The 19,408-nt window shown below is 36.3% G+C and overlaps 1 protein-coding gene across 1 annotated transcript in view; it reads right to left on the reverse strand.

Annotated features, from left to right (window-relative positions):
- Window positions 1-1,526: 1,526 nt before the first annotated feature.
- lat (linker for activation of T-cells) overlaps window positions 1,527-19,408 on the reverse strand; it is a 24,169-nt gene continuing 6,287 nt past the window's right edge. Inside the window, exons 2-13 of the mRNA XM_022768629.1 lie at window positions 18,518-18,627; window positions 17,796-17,835; window positions 17,675-17,703; window positions 16,820-16,886; window positions 4,780-4,841; window positions 4,639-4,671; window positions 3,888-3,951; window positions 3,728-3,795; window positions 3,171-3,200; window positions 2,954-3,040; window positions 1,808-1,876; window positions 1,527-1,711 (exon numbers count right to left, since the gene is read on the reverse strand). Coding sequence (XP_022624350.1) covers window positions 1,527-1,711; window positions 1,808-1,876; window positions 2,954-3,040; window positions 3,171-3,200; window positions 3,728-3,795; window positions 3,888-3,951; window positions 4,639-4,671; window positions 4,780-4,841; window positions 16,820-16,886; window positions 17,675-17,703; window positions 17,796-17,835; window positions 18,518-18,620 — 837 coding nt within the window. The 5' untranslated portion in view covers window positions 18,621-18,627. The remainder of the gene's footprint in view (window positions 1,712-1,807; window positions 1,877-2,953; window positions 3,041-3,170; window positions 3,201-3,727; window positions 3,796-3,887; window positions 3,952-4,638; window positions 4,672-4,779; window positions 4,842-16,819; window positions 16,887-17,674; window positions 17,704-17,795; window positions 17,836-18,517; window positions 18,628-19,408) is intronic.

Raw genomic sequence — 19,408 nt, forward strand, 5'->3', positions numbered from 1 at the left:
GACGATGAGGAGACAGAGAGGAGATGAAGACCAAGAGAGAGACAGAGAGGACAGAGAGAGACAAGACAGACATGAGAAGAGAGAGACCCCAGAGATGAGGAGAGAAGACGAGAGAGGATGAGAGAGACAGAGGAGACAGGAGAGAGACAGAGAGACAGGAGAGAGACCAGAGAGAGAGACAGAGAGGAGACAGAGAGACAGGAGAGACAAAAAAAAAAAGTCATATGAGTGAAGACATTCTCAGGAGTGTCAGTAAAATGGAGTAAAGCTCAAACATCAGTCCCTCTACCTCACGGTGTCAGACGCACTGTGGAGGGAAGCGTTAACAAATAAGAAAACTATCAGATCTTCTCCAGATAAAAATGACAAATATACTTTAAAAGAAGCTACAGAATTTAAAACAGAGACAAACTGACAGACAATGATGGGGGAGGGGTCTCTCTCTCTCTCTCTCTCTCTCTCTCTCTCTCTCTGTCTCTCTCTCTGAGCTGATGGCACATCTTCAACCGATTCATTATTCTGGATTTGAATTTAGTGTTCCCGACCTTTGTGACCTCTAGTAACCCTTGTCACAGGTTCAGTCTGAGGTGGCCAGTTTAACTAAACGTGATTATTCCTTTGTTCATCATTTCTAAAAGTCAAATTACAAGAAAAGGAGGAAAATATTTGAGCAAAATCTCAAGAAGAAAACGAAAAGAAACACTTCTTCTCTCTGATCTTGACTATTGGATGATGGTCTCTGGTCTCCAGAGGATGAACTGTAATAACTTCATCCCTCGTCCTGTTTAAGTCTGAGAACAAGTCTCACACTTGTCAGTTTAAAACAAAAGTCCTGGGGTCCTTCACAAAGACGGACTTTGAATGTGTCTTAGGTAAATTAAATTAAAAAAGGCCTACGGAGGGACTGAGCTCCGTTTGCCCTCAGCAGGAAATATTTCTCTTCAGGAAGAATTCAACAGTTACAAAGACGTTTTACAACAAAAAGAAAAATCTGTCTCTAAAGCTCTTTCCCTTCTCTTTGCTCTCGCCATAACAACATTAGCTAACCACAAATTATGAATCGTGTTTTCCTGTTTTTGGTTTTTGGTTGCTACTGCTCAGCGCAGGTGTCATTGATTGTTACCATGGTAACATTAAGACATGACATCCTCATCGTCTAAAACATAGGATTACATTACAAAACCATTGTAATCTGTGAAATTCTGTGGTAAAATAAATGTTTCCTGCCAGAAAGTTTGAAATTTCAAGTGACTAACGGGATTTTTAAATAACGGCCCGAGAGGGAGAAATATGTCAGTCGTGGTGCTTGTTTCCACATTTGAAAGATTATTGCAGGGATCTGCTGAACTGTGATTGGCAGGATGATTGAGATGAACTCAGGAGTGTCAGTCCTCTGTAGAGTCAGTTGTCATCCTCAGTTTCTTTTCTCAGCTCTCGGTGGAGAGGGAAAGATGAAGATGGCCTGTGGTCGGGGGGGGGGTCAGAGGTCGAGCACCCCTGTCTCCGTCACGTCAGTCTGTGTCCCATCATGCTCTGAGCTGGCTGTGAATCAACTGAGAGGAACGAGAGGATGTGAGCGGCGGCTGCAGCTTCAGGAGGGAAACATCAATGAGCTTGTTTGAACTTACTGGTGGCTGGTTGACGTAGTTCCCCTCACTATCATCATCGTCATCATCACTTTCGCTTAGAGCCGATGACTCTGACGTTGCATCTAGTGCAAAAGATGAAATGAAAACTTGTGTTAAATGGATGTGAGACCTTAAAGGTGCAGTGTGCAGGATTTGTCGGGAGCTGTTTGCAAACACACCGTTCCGGGTTGGCCCCTCCTCCCGGCTCGTGGGGCGAGAGCGACAGAGAGCAGCGGTGAGCGAGTGAGCTGGAGGGTGAATGAAGAGAGGGAGCGGCGTCAGAGCAAAGCAGTGAATCAGGAAAATAAAACGTTATGTTCTGGTTGTTGCGGCCGAAGTTTAGCCCCGCCCCCGGTCGAACAGACACACAGACCTCTTTATACATCCGTGATGTCCCGCCCCCACACTCTGCGCACAAGAATTTCTAAAATAGAGAGAACTTCCACTCTCAGAAGCTCAGGTCGTGTCTCTCGACAGTCCACAATGAATGAGGGTCTTACCGGGTAAAATGTAAAAAAGTCTGCCGATTTTCATTTTGTGTTGGATATAAAAACTAGACAGATGTAGATCCATTAGATTAAAGTTTTCCTTTTCATTTGTAGTGAAATACCTTTTCTGTACGCACAACAGATCGTCACCATGGACAACACAGCTGGAACCAGCTGGATCATCACACGGCTTCGGATGCAGCAGAGGTACGTTTTGTTTTGTTCTTTTTTAACCACGTTCATTCAACTTCATTTCAGTTCCCATCTCCCTTCAGGAAATGTGCCACTACTCTCTCAGAGACCTGAAGGTCAGATCGACCCACATCTCCTTCACAACCAAGACGAGGATGTTTTCACAGCGGTAAGATTTTCTGATTTATTTCTGATGTTACGTTGTAACCATGTTAACATGTTAAAAACTTTGTCCGTTGACTGACTGAACTGTAACTTACAGGTGCAAAACTAAAACAGTTGTGTAAGTAGATTTTTTTTAAAAAGTGGTATGATACATGTAGACAATCTTTTTTCTCGTGGGGTGGGGTCTATTTCTTCATCCCGGTGTTTAGATGAACCTTGAAGGATTCTGGAAATACCTTCAGAACAGCGGTCAACGTGTTGTTAAATGATTTTTTAAAGATTGTTGTTTTATTTATTTTGTGGGAGAATCAGATAAATTTGACACAAACACAATAATAACAAACAAACTGGGGCTGACACACACTGTTGTGATGATGTACTGCAGGGCTTCCTGTGTGAAACACCACAGAGGAAGAAGTGCAGTACATAATTGCATGATCTGAAACTTAAAAAAAAAAGAAGATTGGACCTCTAACTCACTTAGAGAATTCTTTGGATCCACATTCTGATAGTCTAAGTCGTCTTCATCCTCTTCTTGTTCCTCTTCTTCCTCTTTCTGTTTCTCCTCTTCAATGTGAATTCACATGAACAGTGTTGAAATGAGACGAGATAACATCAATTAGCCAGTTTTGTTCATAAGAATAAACAGAAGGGAAATGAATAGAACCAAAGAAGAACAAGACCAGGTCCTCCTCACCTTCAAGGTTCACATATTCATGACGAACATCTGTGGATGAAAACAAACAGCTGATCAGTTTCACACAGGACCACAAGCCGATCACGTTTTTCTTTTTTTTTTGTGCTAACTTAATTTTAATTTCTTCTTTCATTGTTTCCTTGCTGCTTTTTTTTTAGCTACATCTTTAGGGCAGATTGGAGGCTACAGTGACTCGCTATCAGAAAGTGACAAAACGGGCCAGGGCTAGCTGATTAGCATGCTAACTTCAGTAGAAGAAAGGAAGTGATAGAAATGGAAGCAAAGCAGAAGGGTTGTTTTCCACCTCTGGAGACAGCTCTAAGTGAGTAAAGGAATGAAGTCTGATGCTGAACTCAACGTTTATTCTAGACTGTGAAGTAAACAGCTGTTAATGCTAACGTTAGCTATGTAGCAATAGCAAAACTTACAAATAACTCCTTTTAAATAAAAAGGCAGTGTGTGATCTTCAGTATTTTTTTTGCTAGTGGACATTTATAAATTGGAGTTGCTGGATCAAATTTATAGCTTGACTCTATGTTGCTGTTTCCAAACTGTACCTGAACTGGGCGTTGAGGCTCGGCTGATGCTTGACGGAGCAAGAGCCTCACCGTCGGGTATCACGATGCTACAGAAAAAAGAGATGATCAGATCAGAATTTGATTTACTGAAAGATAAATGATTTAACCACCATACGTCTGTTTGATAGAGGAAACCTACATGTATCCAGGTTCTTCTACATCGCTGTCATGACAGTTAGGGTCAGGGTTTGCGTACTCAGGTGCTGCAGAAAACAAACGTCAACACAGTTCAGCCACCATCAAACAACACACAGTCTGAATTAAAGGAGGCCCAGTCTGTTTACAGCATTGTTTCTGTTTGATTTGTTCCTTCCACTAACTCGAGTCCAGACCAACAAGTTCCAAGTTGAAGCAATCAAGTTCCAAATCAAGACCAACCAGTCCCGTGTCAGGGACAGTAAGTCCAAAGATGATGCCAATAAGTCCCAACCCACCAAATCAAGACCACCAAGTTTAAAGATGATACCAACAAGTCCTAACTCTTGGCAATTAGGTCACAAGTCAAGGTCAAGGAGTATCAAGTGAAGGCTAATAGGTCCCACCCTTCCCAGTTAAGACTAGCAAGTCCAAAGCTGAGGCCAACAAGTCCTAATTCTTGGCAATTACAACTCTTGTCACAAGTTGCGCTACCTCGACCTGGGAACCACTGCATTACGGGATACCGACGGTCACCACACTGGTTTTCTCCACTATATTCATTGATATTTCTCAGAGTGATGTTTACGGTCTAAAAACTTGCAGCTAAAACTATTTACAGGTCCAGGTAAAACACTGATCCAGGACTACTGCACTTTCTAAATGTTCTCAGAGGAATACAAGACTCTACTTCTTTTATACACTGTCAATATGATCTGAGATCTGCTGCTGCAGTTAAAGAAACATGACCTTACCTTCTACTGGATTCTCATAACTTGGATTACTTTCTGTAGGAAGGAAAACGTCATAATATTACAATGTCTAAAGAGTCTAAGTACCACAGAAAAGTGAACATACTCCAAGATCTGAGATTTTAAAAAAGAAGAAAGTCTGACCGGTTTCTGTTTGGGTGAAGGATTGGTGTCTCCGCTGAGTTCCAGGATCAGTTGAAGATGAGCTAAAAGTGAATAGATAAAAACACAGTGAACAATTAAACCTGAATAAAAGCCCTGACTCAAGGCGACTCAGTCCTCTGTAGTCCCAGTTTTCATTTCTCAATCACCAAACCATGACGTCTGAGTAACTCTCGGTAGACCACTGCCTGTATTTATTTATATGGACAGTAGGGACATGTCCCTAACAATGTTTTGGATGGAAAGAATTGTCCTTACTGATATTTGAGTGAACTCGTTTGCACTGTGTTTGGAGTGAAGTCATATTAGATCATTCCAATTTGCCCTCCAAGAGGCTATGTCTCCAAGACAACCAATTTATGCATGCTAGCATTTGATTGACTGAAACGTCACCAGAAAAATGTCAACTGATGTTATATAAATATGTTAGCTAGTGTTAACTAGCAAGCTAACCATGGCTTCTGTCTTCTGTAGGCACACAGTCAGCCTTACTATACTATGAATTTTTATGACTTTTTATGCCTTACTATACTATGACTTTTTATACCTTATTATACTGACTTTTTTATGCCTTAGTATATTATTACTTTTTTATGACTTTTCATGCCTTACTATATTATGACTTTTTATGCCTTACTATATTATTAATATTTCATGACTTTTCATGCCTTAATATAACTGTTTATGTATTGCTATACTATGAATTTTTATGACGTTTTTGCATTACTGTAGTATAAGTTTTTTGTGACGTTTTATGCCTTACTATACTGACTTTTTATGTCTTGCTATACTATGACTTTTTATGATTTTTTTATGCCTTGTTATACTATGAATTTTTATGACTTTTTTGCCTTACTGTAGTATGACTTTTCTTATGACTTACTGTCACAGGCCCGCCGTGACTGCAGGAGTTTCCCAGTGTTTACTGTTTGTTTTCCCTGTCTGTCTTCCCCTGTCTCTCCTCCCCCATGTCTGTGTGTTCTTCTCAGCAGAGAAGTGATGCAGCAATGGCTACCTGTTTCACTTGTTTTTCATTACTCATCAAGCTCAGTATAAGAACCCCGGCTCTCCACTCACTCGTGGCTAGGTTGTTCCACTCTCTATGCGAGAATTCTGATTGATTGCTTCTCATTGTGTTGGATGATTCCTCACCAGTGTCTCTCTCTACCTCAGCTCATGCCTGCTCCAGTGCTGCTGCCTGCTCCTGCTAAAATTGACTGCTGTGCTGCCATTTCCAGCCAAGCAACTCACCTGCTGCTCCCACTCAGACAATTCACCTGTTCCATTCCAACCATCCACCTCCACACTCCTCCTGCAACAACCCGGATCACTCACCTCACTGTACTACGTCTTTTTATTCGTCATTATATTATACCTTTTAATGCCTTACTATACTATGACATTTTTATGACTTTTTATGCCTTACTATGGCATGACTTTTAATGTCTTGCTATACTGTGAATTTTTATGACTTTTTGACTTACTATAGCATTACTTTTTTATGACTTTTTATGCCTTACTATACTATGATATTTTATGACTTCTTTGCCTTTCTATGGTATGAATTTTTCATATTTCATGTTCATGCCTGCTCCATTGCTGCTGCTGCCCCTGCTGAAATTGACTACTGTGCTGCACAATGACTTTTTTATGACTTTTTTTTTGCCTGACTATACTATGACTTTTTATGCCTTAGTATACAATGACTTTTTTATGACTTTTCATGCCTTACTATACTATGACTTTTTTGACGTGTTATAGGATGACTTTTTATGCCTCACAAGATTATGACTTTTTTTATGACTTTTTATGCCTTACTATACTGTGACTTTTTTTTATGACTTTTAATGCCTTAGTATACAATGACGTTTTATGCCTTACTATGCTATGACTTTTTTATGACTTTTTATGCCTTAGTGTACGATGACTTTTTATGCCTGACTATTGCATGACTTTTTGCCTCACTAGACTATGACTTTTTTGCCTTACTATACTATGACTTTTTTATGACTTTTTATGCCTTACTATACAATGACTTTTTTATGACTTTTCATGCCCTGCTATACTATGACTTTTTATGACTTTTTATCCCTTAATATACCATGACTCTTTATGCTTCAATAAATTATGACTTTTTTATGACTTTTTAGGCCTTACTATATTATGACTTTTTATGCCTTAGTATACAATGACTTTTTTATGACTTTTCATGCCCTGCTATACTATGACTTTTTATGACTTTTCATGCCTTACTATACTAAGACTTTTTTGACTTGCTATAGGATGACTTTTTATGCCTCACTAAATTATGACTTTTTTGACTTTTTTTGCCTTACTATTGCATTATATTTTTTCCTTACTGTACTATAAATTTTTATGCCTTACTATGACTTTTTTATGACTTTTTATGCCTTACTATACTATGACTTTTTTATGACTTTTTATGCCTTAGTATACATTGACTTTTTTATGACTTTTCATGCCTTACTATACTATAATTTTTTTCGCCTCACTATACTGACTTTTTTATGACTTTTTATGCCTTACTATACTATGACTTTTTTATGACTTTTTATGCCTTACTATACTATGACTTTTTTATGACTTTTTATGCCTTACTATACTATGACTTTTTTATGACTTTTTATGCCTTACTATACTATGACTTTTTTATGACTTTTTATGCCTTACTATACTATGACTTTTTTATGACTTTTTATGCCTTACTATACTATGACTTTTTTATGACTTTTTATGCCTTACTATACTATGACTTTTTTATGACTTTTTATGCCTTACTATACTATGACTTTTTTATGACTTTTTATGCCTTACTATACTATGACTTTTTTATGACTTTTTATGCCTTACTATACTATGACTTTTTTATGACTTTTTATGCCTTACTATACTATGACTTTTTTATGACTTTTTATGCCTTACTATACTATGACTTTTTTATGACTTTTTATGCCTTACTATACTATGACTTTTTTATGACTTTTTATGCCTTACTATACTATGACTTTTTTATGACTTTTTATGCCTTACTATACTATGACTTTTTTATGACTTTTTATGCCTTACTATACTATGACTTTTTTATGACTTTTTATGCCTTACTATACTATGACTTTTTTATGACTTTTTATGCCTTACTATACTATGACTTTTTTATGACTTTTTATGCCTTACTATACTATGACTTTTTTATGACTTTTTATGCCTTACTATACTATGACTTTTTTATGACTTTTTATGCCTTACTATACTATGACTTTTTTATGACTTTTTATGCCTTACTATACTATGACTTTTTTATGACTTTTTATGCCTTACTATACTATGACTTTTTTATGACTTTTTATGCCTTACTATACTATGACTTTTTTATGACTTTTTATGCCTTACTATACTATGACTTTTTTATGACTTTTTATGCCTTACTATACTATGACTTTTTTATGACTTTTTATGCCTTACTATACTATGACTTTTTTATGACTTTTTATGCCTTACTATACTATGACTTTTTTATGACTTTTTATGCCTTACTATACTATGACTTTTTTATGACTTTTTATGCCTTACTATACTATGACTTTTTTATGACTTTTTATGCCTTACTATACTATGACTTTTTTATGACTTTTTATGCCTTACTATACAATGACATTTTATGACTTTTTTGCTTTGTTATAGTATGAATTTTTCATAGTTAATGTTCATGCCTGCTCCAGTGCTGCTGTTGCTTCTGCTGAAATTGACTACTGTGCTGCCATTCCAAGCCAAGCCACTCACCTGCTGCTCCAACTCAGACAAGTTGCCTGCTCCATTCCAACCATCCACCTCTCTTTCTCTCACTCATTGAACAGATGCCAATAAAGAACTTTTATTACTAAACCAATGGTTGTTTCTGTGTATGAATCTATCGTGGGGTCAAAACAGCATTTTAAACAGAATGTGACACATTACTATACTATGACTTTTTAATGACTTTTACTGCCTTACTATATTATGACTTTTTATACCTTACTATACTGTGTCTTTTTATGACTTTTCATGCCTTACTATACTATGACGTTTTTTTGACTTTTTATGCCTGACTATTGCATGACTTTTTTTGCCTCACTATACTATGACTTTTCATGCCTTACTATACTATGACGTTTTTTTGACTTTTTATGCCTGACTATTGCATGACTTTTTTTGCCTCACTATACTATGACTTTTCATGCCTTACTATACTATGACGTTTTTTTGACTTTTTATGCCTGACTATTGCATGACTTTTTTTGCCTCACTATACTATGACTTTTCATGCCTTACTATACTATGACGTTTTTTTGACTTTTTATGCCTGACTATTGCATGACTTTTTTTGCCTCACTATACTATGACTTTTTTATGACTTTTTATAAAACTTTAGTATGACTTTTTTATGCCTTACTATACTATGACTTATCATGCCTTACTATACTGTGACTTTTTTATGCCTTACTATCGCATGACTTTTTTTGCCTCACGATACTATGACTTTTTAAGCCTTAGTATACGATGACTTTTTGTGACTTTTCATGCCAAGCAACTCACCTGCTGCTCCAACTCAGATGACTTTTTAAGCCTTAGTATACGATGACTTTTTGTGACTTTTCATGCCAAGCAACTCACCTGCTGCTCCAACTCAGATGACTTTTTAAGCCTTAGTATACGATGACTTTTTGTGACTTTTCATGCCAAGCAACTCACCTGCTGCTCCAACTCAGATGACTTTTTAAGCCTTAGTATACGATGACTTTTTGTGACTTTTCATGCCAAGCAACTCACCTGCTGCTCCAACTCAGATGACTTTTTAAGCCTTAGTATACGATGACTTTTTGTGACTTTTCATGCCAAGCAACTCACCTGCTGCTCCAACTCAGATGACTTTTTAAGCCTTAGTATACGATGACTTTTTGTGACTTTTCATGCCAAGCAACTCACCTGCTGCTCCAACTCAGATGACTTTTTAAGCCTTAGTATACGATGACTTTTTGTGACTTTTCATGCCAAGCAACTCACCTGCTGCTCCAACTCAGATGACTTTTTAAGCCTTAGTATACGATGACTTTTTGTGACTTTTCATGCCAAGCAACTCACCTGCTGCTCCAACTCAGATGACTTTTTAAGCCTTAGTATACGATGACTTTTTGTGACTTTTCATGCCAAGCAACTCACCTGCTGCTCCAACTCAGATGACTTTTTAAGCCTTAGTATACGATGACTTTTTGTGACTTTTCATGCCAAGCAACTCACCTGCTGCTCCAACTCAGATGACTTTTTAAGCCTTAGTATACGATGACTTTTTGTGACTTTTCATGCCAAGCAACTCACCTGCTGCTCCAACTCAGATGACTTTTTAAGCCTTAGTATACGATGACTTTTTGTGACTTTTCATGCCAAGCAACTCACCTGCTGCTCCAACTCAGATGACTTTTTAAGCCTTAGTATACGATGACTTTTTGTGACTTTTCATGCCAAGCAACTCACCTGCTGCTCCAACTCAGATGACTTTTTAAGCCTTAGTATACGATGACTTTTTGTGACTTTTCATGCCAAGCAACTCACCTGCTGCTCCAACTCAGATGACTTTTTAAGCCTTAGTATACGATGACTTTTTGTGACTTTTCATGCCAAGCAACTCACCTGCTGCTCCAACTCAGATGACTTTTTAAGCCTTAGTATACGATGACTTTTTGTGACTTTTCATGCCAAGCAACTCACCTGCTGCTCCAACTCAGATGACTTTTTAAGCCTTAGTATACGATGACTTTTTGTGACTTTTCATGCCAAGCAACTCACCTGCTGCTCCAACTCAGATGACTTTTTAAGCCTTAGTATACGATGACTTTTTGTGACTTTTCATGCCAAGCAACTCACCTGCTGCTCCAACTCAGATGACTTTTTAAGCCTTAGTATACGATGACTTTTTGTGACTTTTCATGCCAAGCAACTCACCTGCTGCTCCAACTCAGATGACTTTTTAAGCCTTAGTATACGATGACTTTTTGTGACTTTTCATGCCAAGCAACTCACCTGCTGCTCCAACTCAGATGACTTTTTAAGCCTTAGTATACGATGACTTTTTGTGACTTTTCATGCCAAGCAACTCACCTGCTGCTCCAACTCAGATGACTTTTTAAGCCTTAGTATACGATGACTTTTTGTGACTTTTCATGCCAAGCAACTCACCTGCTGCTCCAACTCAGATGACTTTTTAAGCCTTAGTATACGATGACTTTTTGTGACTTTTCATGCCAAGCAACTCACCTGCTGCTCCAACTCAGATGACTTTTTAAGCCTTAGTATACGATGACTTTTTGTGACTTTTCATGCCAAGCAACTCACCTGCTGCTCCAACTCAGATGACTTTTTAAGCCTTAGTATACGATGACTTTTTGTGACTTTTCATGCCAAGCAACTCACCTGCTGCTCCAACTCAGATGACTTTTTAAGCCTTAGTATACGATGACTTTTTGTGACTTTTCATGCCAAGCAACTCACCTGCTGCTCCAACTCAGATGACTTTTTAAGCCTTAGTATACGATGACTTTTTGTGACTTTTCATGCCAAGCAACTCACCTGCTGCTCCAACTCAGATGACTTTTTAAGCCTTAGTATACGATGACTTTTTGTGACTTTTCATGCCAAGCAACTCACCTGCTGCTCCAACTCAGATGACTTTTTAAGCCTTAGTATACGATGACTTTTTGTGACTTTTCATGCCAAGCAACTCACCTGCTGCTCCAACTCAGATGACTTTTTAAGCCTTAGTATACGATGACTTTTTGTGACTTTTCATGCCAAGCAACTCACCTGCTGCTCCAACTCAGATGACTTTTTAAGCCTTAGTATACGATGACTTTTTGTGACTTTTCATGCCAAGCAACTCACCTGCTGCTCCAACTCAGATGACTTTTTAAGCCTTAGTATACGATGACTTTTTGTGACTTTTCATGCCAAGCAACTCACCTGCTGCTCCAACTCAGATGACTTTTTAAGCCTTAGTATACGATGACTTTTTGTGACTTTTCATGCCAAGCAACTCACCTGCTGCTCCAACTCAGATGACTTTTTAAGCCTTAGTATACGATGACTTTTTGTGACTTTTCATGCCAAGCAACTCACCTGCTGCTCCAACTCAGATGACTTTTTAAGCCTTAGTATACGATGACTTTTTGTGACTTTTCATGCCAAGCAACTCACCTGCTGCTCCAACTCAGATGACTTTTTAAGCCTTAGTATACGATGACTTTTTGTGACTTTTCATGCCAAGCAACTCACCTGCTGCTCCAACTCAGATGACTTTTTAAGCCTTAGTATACGATGACTTTTTGTGACTTTTCATGCCAAGCAACTCACCTGCTGCTCCAACTCAGATGACTTTTTAAGCCTTAGTATACGATGACTTTTTGTGACTTTTCATGCCAAGCAACTCACCTGCTGCTCCAACTCAGATGACTTTTTAAGCCTTAGTATACGATGACTTTTTGTGACTTTTCATGCCAAGCAACTCACCTGCTGCTCCAACTCAGATGACTTTTTAAGCCTTAGTATACGATGACTTTTTTATGATTTTTTATGCCTTACTATACTATGACTTTTTATGCCTTACTATTGCATGACTTTCTTGCCTCACTATACTATGACTTTTTATGACTTTTTATGCCTTACTATACTATGACTTTTTTATGATTTTTTATGCCTTACTATACTATGACTTTTTAAGCCTTAGTATACGATGACTTTTTTATGACTTTTCATGCCTTACTATACTATGACTTTTTTATGACTTTTTATGCCTTACTATCGCATGACTTTTTTTGCTTCACGATACTATGACTTTTTTATGACTTTTTATGCCTTATTATACTGTGACTTTTTTATGACTTTTTATGCCTTATTTTATTATGACTTTTTTCGGACTTTTTATGCCTTAATATACTATGACTTTTCATGCATTACTATACTATGACTTTTTTTTATGACTTTTTATGCCTTACTATTGCATGACTTTTTTTTGCCTCACTATACTATGACTTTTTTATGACTTTTTATGCCTTACTTTAGTATGACTTTTTATGCCTTTTTATGCCTTATTATAATATGACTTTTAATGCCTTAGTATACGATGACTTTTTATGCCTTACTATCGCATGACTTTTCATGCCTTACTATACTATGACTTTGTTTTATGACTTTTTATGCCTTACTTTAAGCATGACTTTCTTATGACTTTTTATGCCTTACTTTATTATGACTTTTTTCTGACTTTTTATGCCTTACTATACTATGACTTTTTAAGCCTTAGTATACAATGACTTTTTTGTGACTTTTCATGCCTTACTATACTTTGACTTTTTTATGAGTTTTTATGCTTTACTATCGCATGACTTTTTTTGCCTCACGATACTATGACTTTTTTATGACTTTTTATGCCTTACTATACTATGACTTTTCATGCCTTACTATACTATGACTTTTTTTTATGACTTTTTATGCCTTACTTTATTATGACTTTTTTCGGACTTTTTATGCCTTACTATACTATGACTTTTCATGCCTTACTATACTATGACTTTTTTTATGACTTTTTCTGCCTTACTATTGCATGACTTTTTTTTGCCTCACTATACTATGACTTTTTTATGACTTTTTATGCCTTGGCACACAATGACTTTTCATGACTTTTTATGCCTTAGTACACAATGCCTTTTTTAAATGACTTTTCATGCTTTACTACATTGACTTTTTTATGAATTTTTATGCCTTACTTTGTGACTTTTTATGACGTTTTTATTACTTTTTATGCTTTACTTTATGACTTTTTATGACTTTTTATGCCTTAGTATACAATGACTTTTTTTACCTTACTCTACTATGACCTTTTTATTACTTTTTAATGACTTACTATATAATGACTTTTTTGCCTCACTATACTATGACTTTTTTGACTCGCTATACTATGAGTTTTTTGACTCGCTATAGGATGACTTTGTGACTTTTTTATGACTTTTTATGCCTTAGTATACAATGACTTTTTATGCCTTAGTATACAATGAATTTTTTGCCTTACTATACTATGACTTTTTCATGACTTTTCATGCTAATTTACAATGACTTTTTATGCGTCACTATACTGTGACTTTTTTATGACTTTTTATGCCTTAGTATACAATGGCTCTTTTGCCTTACTATACTATGACTTTTTTATGACTTTTTATGCCTCACTTTAGTATGACTTTTTATGCCTTTTTATGCCTTATTATACTGACTTTTCATGCCTTAGTATACGATGACTTTTTATGCCTTACTATACTGACTTTTTATGCCTTACTATTGCATGACTTTTTTTGACTCACTATACTATGACTTTTTTATGACTTTTTATGCCTTACTTTATTATGACTTTTTTTATGCTTTTTATGCCTTACTATACTATGNTAATACACGATGACTTTTAATGACTTTTCATGCTTTACTATATTATGACTTTTTTATGACTTTTTATGCCTTACTTTATTATGACTTTTTCATTACTTTTTATGCCTTATTATACTATGACTTTTTATGCCTTAGTATACGATGACTTTTTATGCCTTATTATACTATGATTTTTTATGCCTTACTATTGCATGACTTTTTATGCCTTACTATACTATGACTTTTTTATGACTTTTTATGCCTTACTATACTATGACTTTTTTATGACTTTTAATGCCTTAGTATACAATGACTTTTCATGCCTCACTATACTGTGACTTTTATATGACTTTTTATGCCTTAGTACACAATGACTTTTAATGACTTTTCATGCTTTACTATATTATGACTTTCTTATGACTTTTTATGCCTTACTTTATTATGACTTTTTCATGACTTTTTATGCCTTATTATACTATGACTTTTTATGCCTTCGTATTCGATGACTTTTTATGCCTTACTTTATTATGACTTTTTCATGACTTTTTATGCCTTATTATACTATGACCTTTTATGCCTTAGTATACGATGACTTTTTATGCCTTACTATATTATGATTTTTTATGCCTTACTATTGCATGACTTTTTTTGCCTCACTATACTATGACTTTTTTATGACTTTTTATGCCTTACTTTATTATGACTTTTTTATGACTTTTTATGCCTCACTATACTATGGCCTTTTTATTACTTTTTCATGACTTACTATTGTATGTCATTTTATGCCTTACTATACAATGACTTTTTTGCCTTACTATACTATGATTTTTTTATGACTTTTTATGCCTGACTATATTATGAATTTACTATGACTTTTTTGCCTTACTATACTATTACTTTTTTATGCATTGATATAGTAAGACTTTTTTGCAACATGGTAGTGTGACTTTTCATGACTTTTTATGCTTAAATATACAATTACTTTTTTGCCTTATGGTATTTACTCTGTTTTATCTATAAGTCTATATGACTGTTTTATGACTTACTATATTATGACTTCTTATGTGTTACTATAGAATTACTATTTATGCCTAACTATACAATGACTTTTTTGACGTATTATACTTTGACTTTTTTTTTCTTTTCATGACTAGTATACTATGACTTTTCTTTAATGAATTTTTATGGTATAGCATGACTTTTAATGACTTACTTTACTATGACTGTTTTATTACTCACTATACTATGACTTCTCTGCCTTACTATACTATTACTTTTTTATGCTTTAATATAGTATGTCTTTTTTGCAACATGGTAGTATGACTTTTTTATGATCTTTACATGCCTTATGACTTCTTTTATGAATTTTTATGCCTTAATACAGTATGACTTTTCTGCATTATTATAGTATGACTGTCTTATGAGTTTTTATGCCTTATTATACTGTGACTTTTTTATGCCTTACTATAGTATGAGATTTTTGCCTTAATGTAGTATGACTTTTTCTTGTTTCACTATACTATGTTATTATGACATTTTATGCCTTACCATTCTATGACTATTTTATGCCTTTTCATAATTTATTATACTATGACTTAAGACATATACATTATATATGACATATAACATGTCTATCTTTTACATTTCCATATATAATGTGAACATATATTGACAGGCTTTGGGATCAATATATATTTATGTAACGTACTGTATGTGTATAACATAAACATATACTAAACATGCATGTTTCTATTAGCAAGATATATATGTCAATAAATGATATTGTTCCAATTTCCATATGTAATTTCCACATATATACATATATATAGTATATACATAAATTATTTCATATGTTCATATAGTTCATATATGGAAATTTAATACATGTGCATATGTTACATTTGCGTGTGGTCATTTCTGAAAGTAAATTCAAATCTTATATGTTAATAAATCGTTTGGTTGGGTTAGTGTCAAGGTTACGTCAATCTCTTTGTTTTGAGGGGTGGCGGGGTTGTTACGTCCCTACCAAAGTTCAGACCAAACCTGTGCCCTTGATACTACTACTGGTACTGCTATTGCTTATAATAACAATAATTATACATTATTTGAAGCAGTATAATTAAGAATGAAGATGTTTTAATTGATTATCTGCTTTTTAACATTATCTTACATCAATTTTTTTGTTTTATTAAAATGTGCAAACACGAGAATAAATGTGACTTTCGATTCACAGTCTGTGTGAACATCTTCACTCTCTGAACTCGTCACTGTGGAACGAGCTTCTCATTATCTGATTTCTCTGATGTTCCTCGTCGACCAGCAGCTGAATTTTGTTTCCATCTCAGACAGTTTCCTTTTATTTCATCCCTGTTTCTATATTATACTGTATACATATATATATATATGTATAAAAACTTGGTATTCATTCCTCCTCATGAACAAAGAAAAAACCTTACTGATTATTGATCTGTTTGCAGTCAGCTGTGGTGCTGATGAAGGCCTCGTGTTTGACAGGTGTGAGCCAGGTGTGTGTGTGTTTGGTTTATAAACAGTGACTCACAGGACTCTTGGTGGTGACAGCAGGTGGGGGCCAGAGCGGATGGAGTTCAGATCACTGCCTGGGTGCACTGCAAGTCGACAGAGAAAGAGTCACTGTCATCATCATCATCCTCATCCTCATCCTCATCCTCAGTATCATGAGGTCAGCCGTCATGAGACACTTACATCCTCTTGTTCTTTAAACTAACAGACAAATGTAAATTGGGATGTTGAGTATTTTATTTTTATTATCATATTCATTTTCTTCTGGGAAAATCAGAGGAATCAGCTGGTGTGCAGTAGATGAGTAAAGGTGAATATAAATCACATCCCACTCTCAGCGCTCATCACTCTGAGCCAATCACAGTGAGCTATTCTGAATAATTACTGAAATTCACAAGACAAAAAAGTCACACAGATAATTTGCGTTAATGGTAGATAATGTGCCGCCAATAGAAACTCTTCAGGTTGTGTTATTTTAAAGATGTGACCCTTGTTCGAGTAGAAAATCCTTATGTTTAAAGTTATTACATCATGAACAAATATATTATTTATATTATTTATTTTATTGTTCATTTATGTGTCATTTATCATTAAAGTCAGTGTTTTAATTTAGTGTGTCAGCATGCCAACTCGTTTTGTATATTTCATCTCTTTTGTGAAGCATCTGTTTGTATAAAGTGTTTTAAATAAAGATGTATTTTATTAATTATCATATAAGAATCCATGAAAAAGAATAAATAAGTGAATTATAAGATGAACTGGGGACAGTTCAGAGTCTGTGGAGCAGCACTGACCTCGAGCCTTCAAACCAAACCTCCAACACAAACAAGCTTTATTGACCTGTGTCAGCCATGTTGGATGTTTTCAGACTTACATGGATGGATGACTCTGAATTCAGTGGATCTGAGTGAAAGAAAGAAACAGACACAGAGTTTAACTTCATATAAAACAGAGAGATTAAAACAGAGAGAGAATATGATCCTGTCAGGACTCACTGCATGTATTCCTCTGAAGCGTTCGTCTGTCTGATGGAGACTGGAGGACGGCGGAGGACACAGAAAACATCACTTTATAATCATCAGCAGAGTGTGTGTGTGTGTGTGTGTGTGTGTGTGTTTGTGACTCGTTGGTATGAATCTGGTTTAAAAACCACAGGATGTTAGGTCATCAACACAATGAAGAAAATGTGTGTGAAGATTTGTGGGTAATTCATACAAATAAAAAAACCACACAACTTGAATAAATATCCGTATTAACATTTAATGCATGTTATAGATATTGATAATATAGATATTATACAGATAAATATCTAAAGTGTTGACACTTTAATATTCCATGTAAACATAGTTAATTAATTATTGTGTATTCGTATTGTGACAAGCTTGTCATCTTTTTTCCCCCATTTTGAAATGAACACACTGAGAAGCCAGAAGTCCGAGTTTTCCCCCAGCACTTAAACGCAGCACAAGTTTTGTGTGGAAACTCCAAACACACAGACGTGTGACGTCAGTCTGTAACAGCTGCAGAAGAACTGTGAACCTGCATGTTAAATACTGATATTTATTCAAGTCCTGTTGTTTTTATTTGTGTAAATTACCCACAAATCTTCACACACGTTTGCTTCATGTTGTTGTTGTTGTTGTTGTTTTTTGTTGATGATATTAACACATGTTTGTAAACACCTCCCTCCTCCTGTCTGTGTGAACCTCCGTCTCACCCAGAGGGCCTTTGTTCCAGCAGTCCAGACAGACGACGACCAGCAGCACCATGGAGACGAGGATGGCAACCGACAGAACCAGGAGGAACCAGGAGGCGTCCATAGTTCACCTGAGGAGGACAGAGGAGACGAGGGGAGGAGAGAAGAGAGGAGGACAGAGGAGGACAGAGAAGACGAGGGGAGGAGAGAAGAGAGGAGGACAGAGGAGGACAGAGGAGACGAGGGGAGGAGAGAAGAGAGGATGTTACCGCTCTGTTATTGATCTCGTGTCAGTAACTGTCTAAAATCTGATCTGTGATCTTTTTAAAGAAATCAATTATCAATAAATAAACAAACATTAAAGGACTGTTCTGTTGTTGTCCTGTTTTCTTCCTCCACCCTCAGATCTCACTCTGATGCAGAGAGCGGCGCGTCGCAGCTTCAGTTGCAGCTTCAGTCTCAGCTTCAGTCGCAGCTTCAGTCTCAGCTTCAGTCGCAGCTTCAGTCTCAGCTTCAGTCGCAGCTTCAGTCGCAGCTTCAGTCTCAGCTTCAGNGAGGGGAGGAGAGAAGAGAGGAGGACAGAGGAGGACAGAGGAGACGAGGGGAGGAGAGAAGAGAGGAGGACAGAGGAGACGAGGGGAGGAGAGAAGAGAGGATGTTACCGCTCTGTTATTGATCTCATGTCAGTAACTGTCTAAAATCTGATCTGTGATCTTTTTAAAGAAATCAATAATCAATAAATAAACAAACATTAAAGGACTGTTCTGTTGTTGTCCTGTTTTCTTCCTCCACCCTCAGATCTCACTCTGATGCAGAGAGCGGCGCGTCGCAGCTTCAGTTGCAGCTTCAGTCTCAGCTTCAGTCGCAGCTTCAGTCTCAGCTTCAGTCGCAGCTTCAGTCTCAGCTTCAGTC

This window comes from Seriola dumerili, unplaced genomic scaffold (assembly GCF_002260705.1).
Source record: "Seriola dumerili isolate Sdu_G_001 unplaced genomic scaffold, Sdu_1.0 BDQW01001787.1, whole genome shotgun sequence".
Classification (NCBI taxonomy): domain Eukaryota; kingdom Metazoa; phylum Chordata; class Actinopteri; order Carangiformes; family Carangidae; genus Seriola; species Seriola dumerili.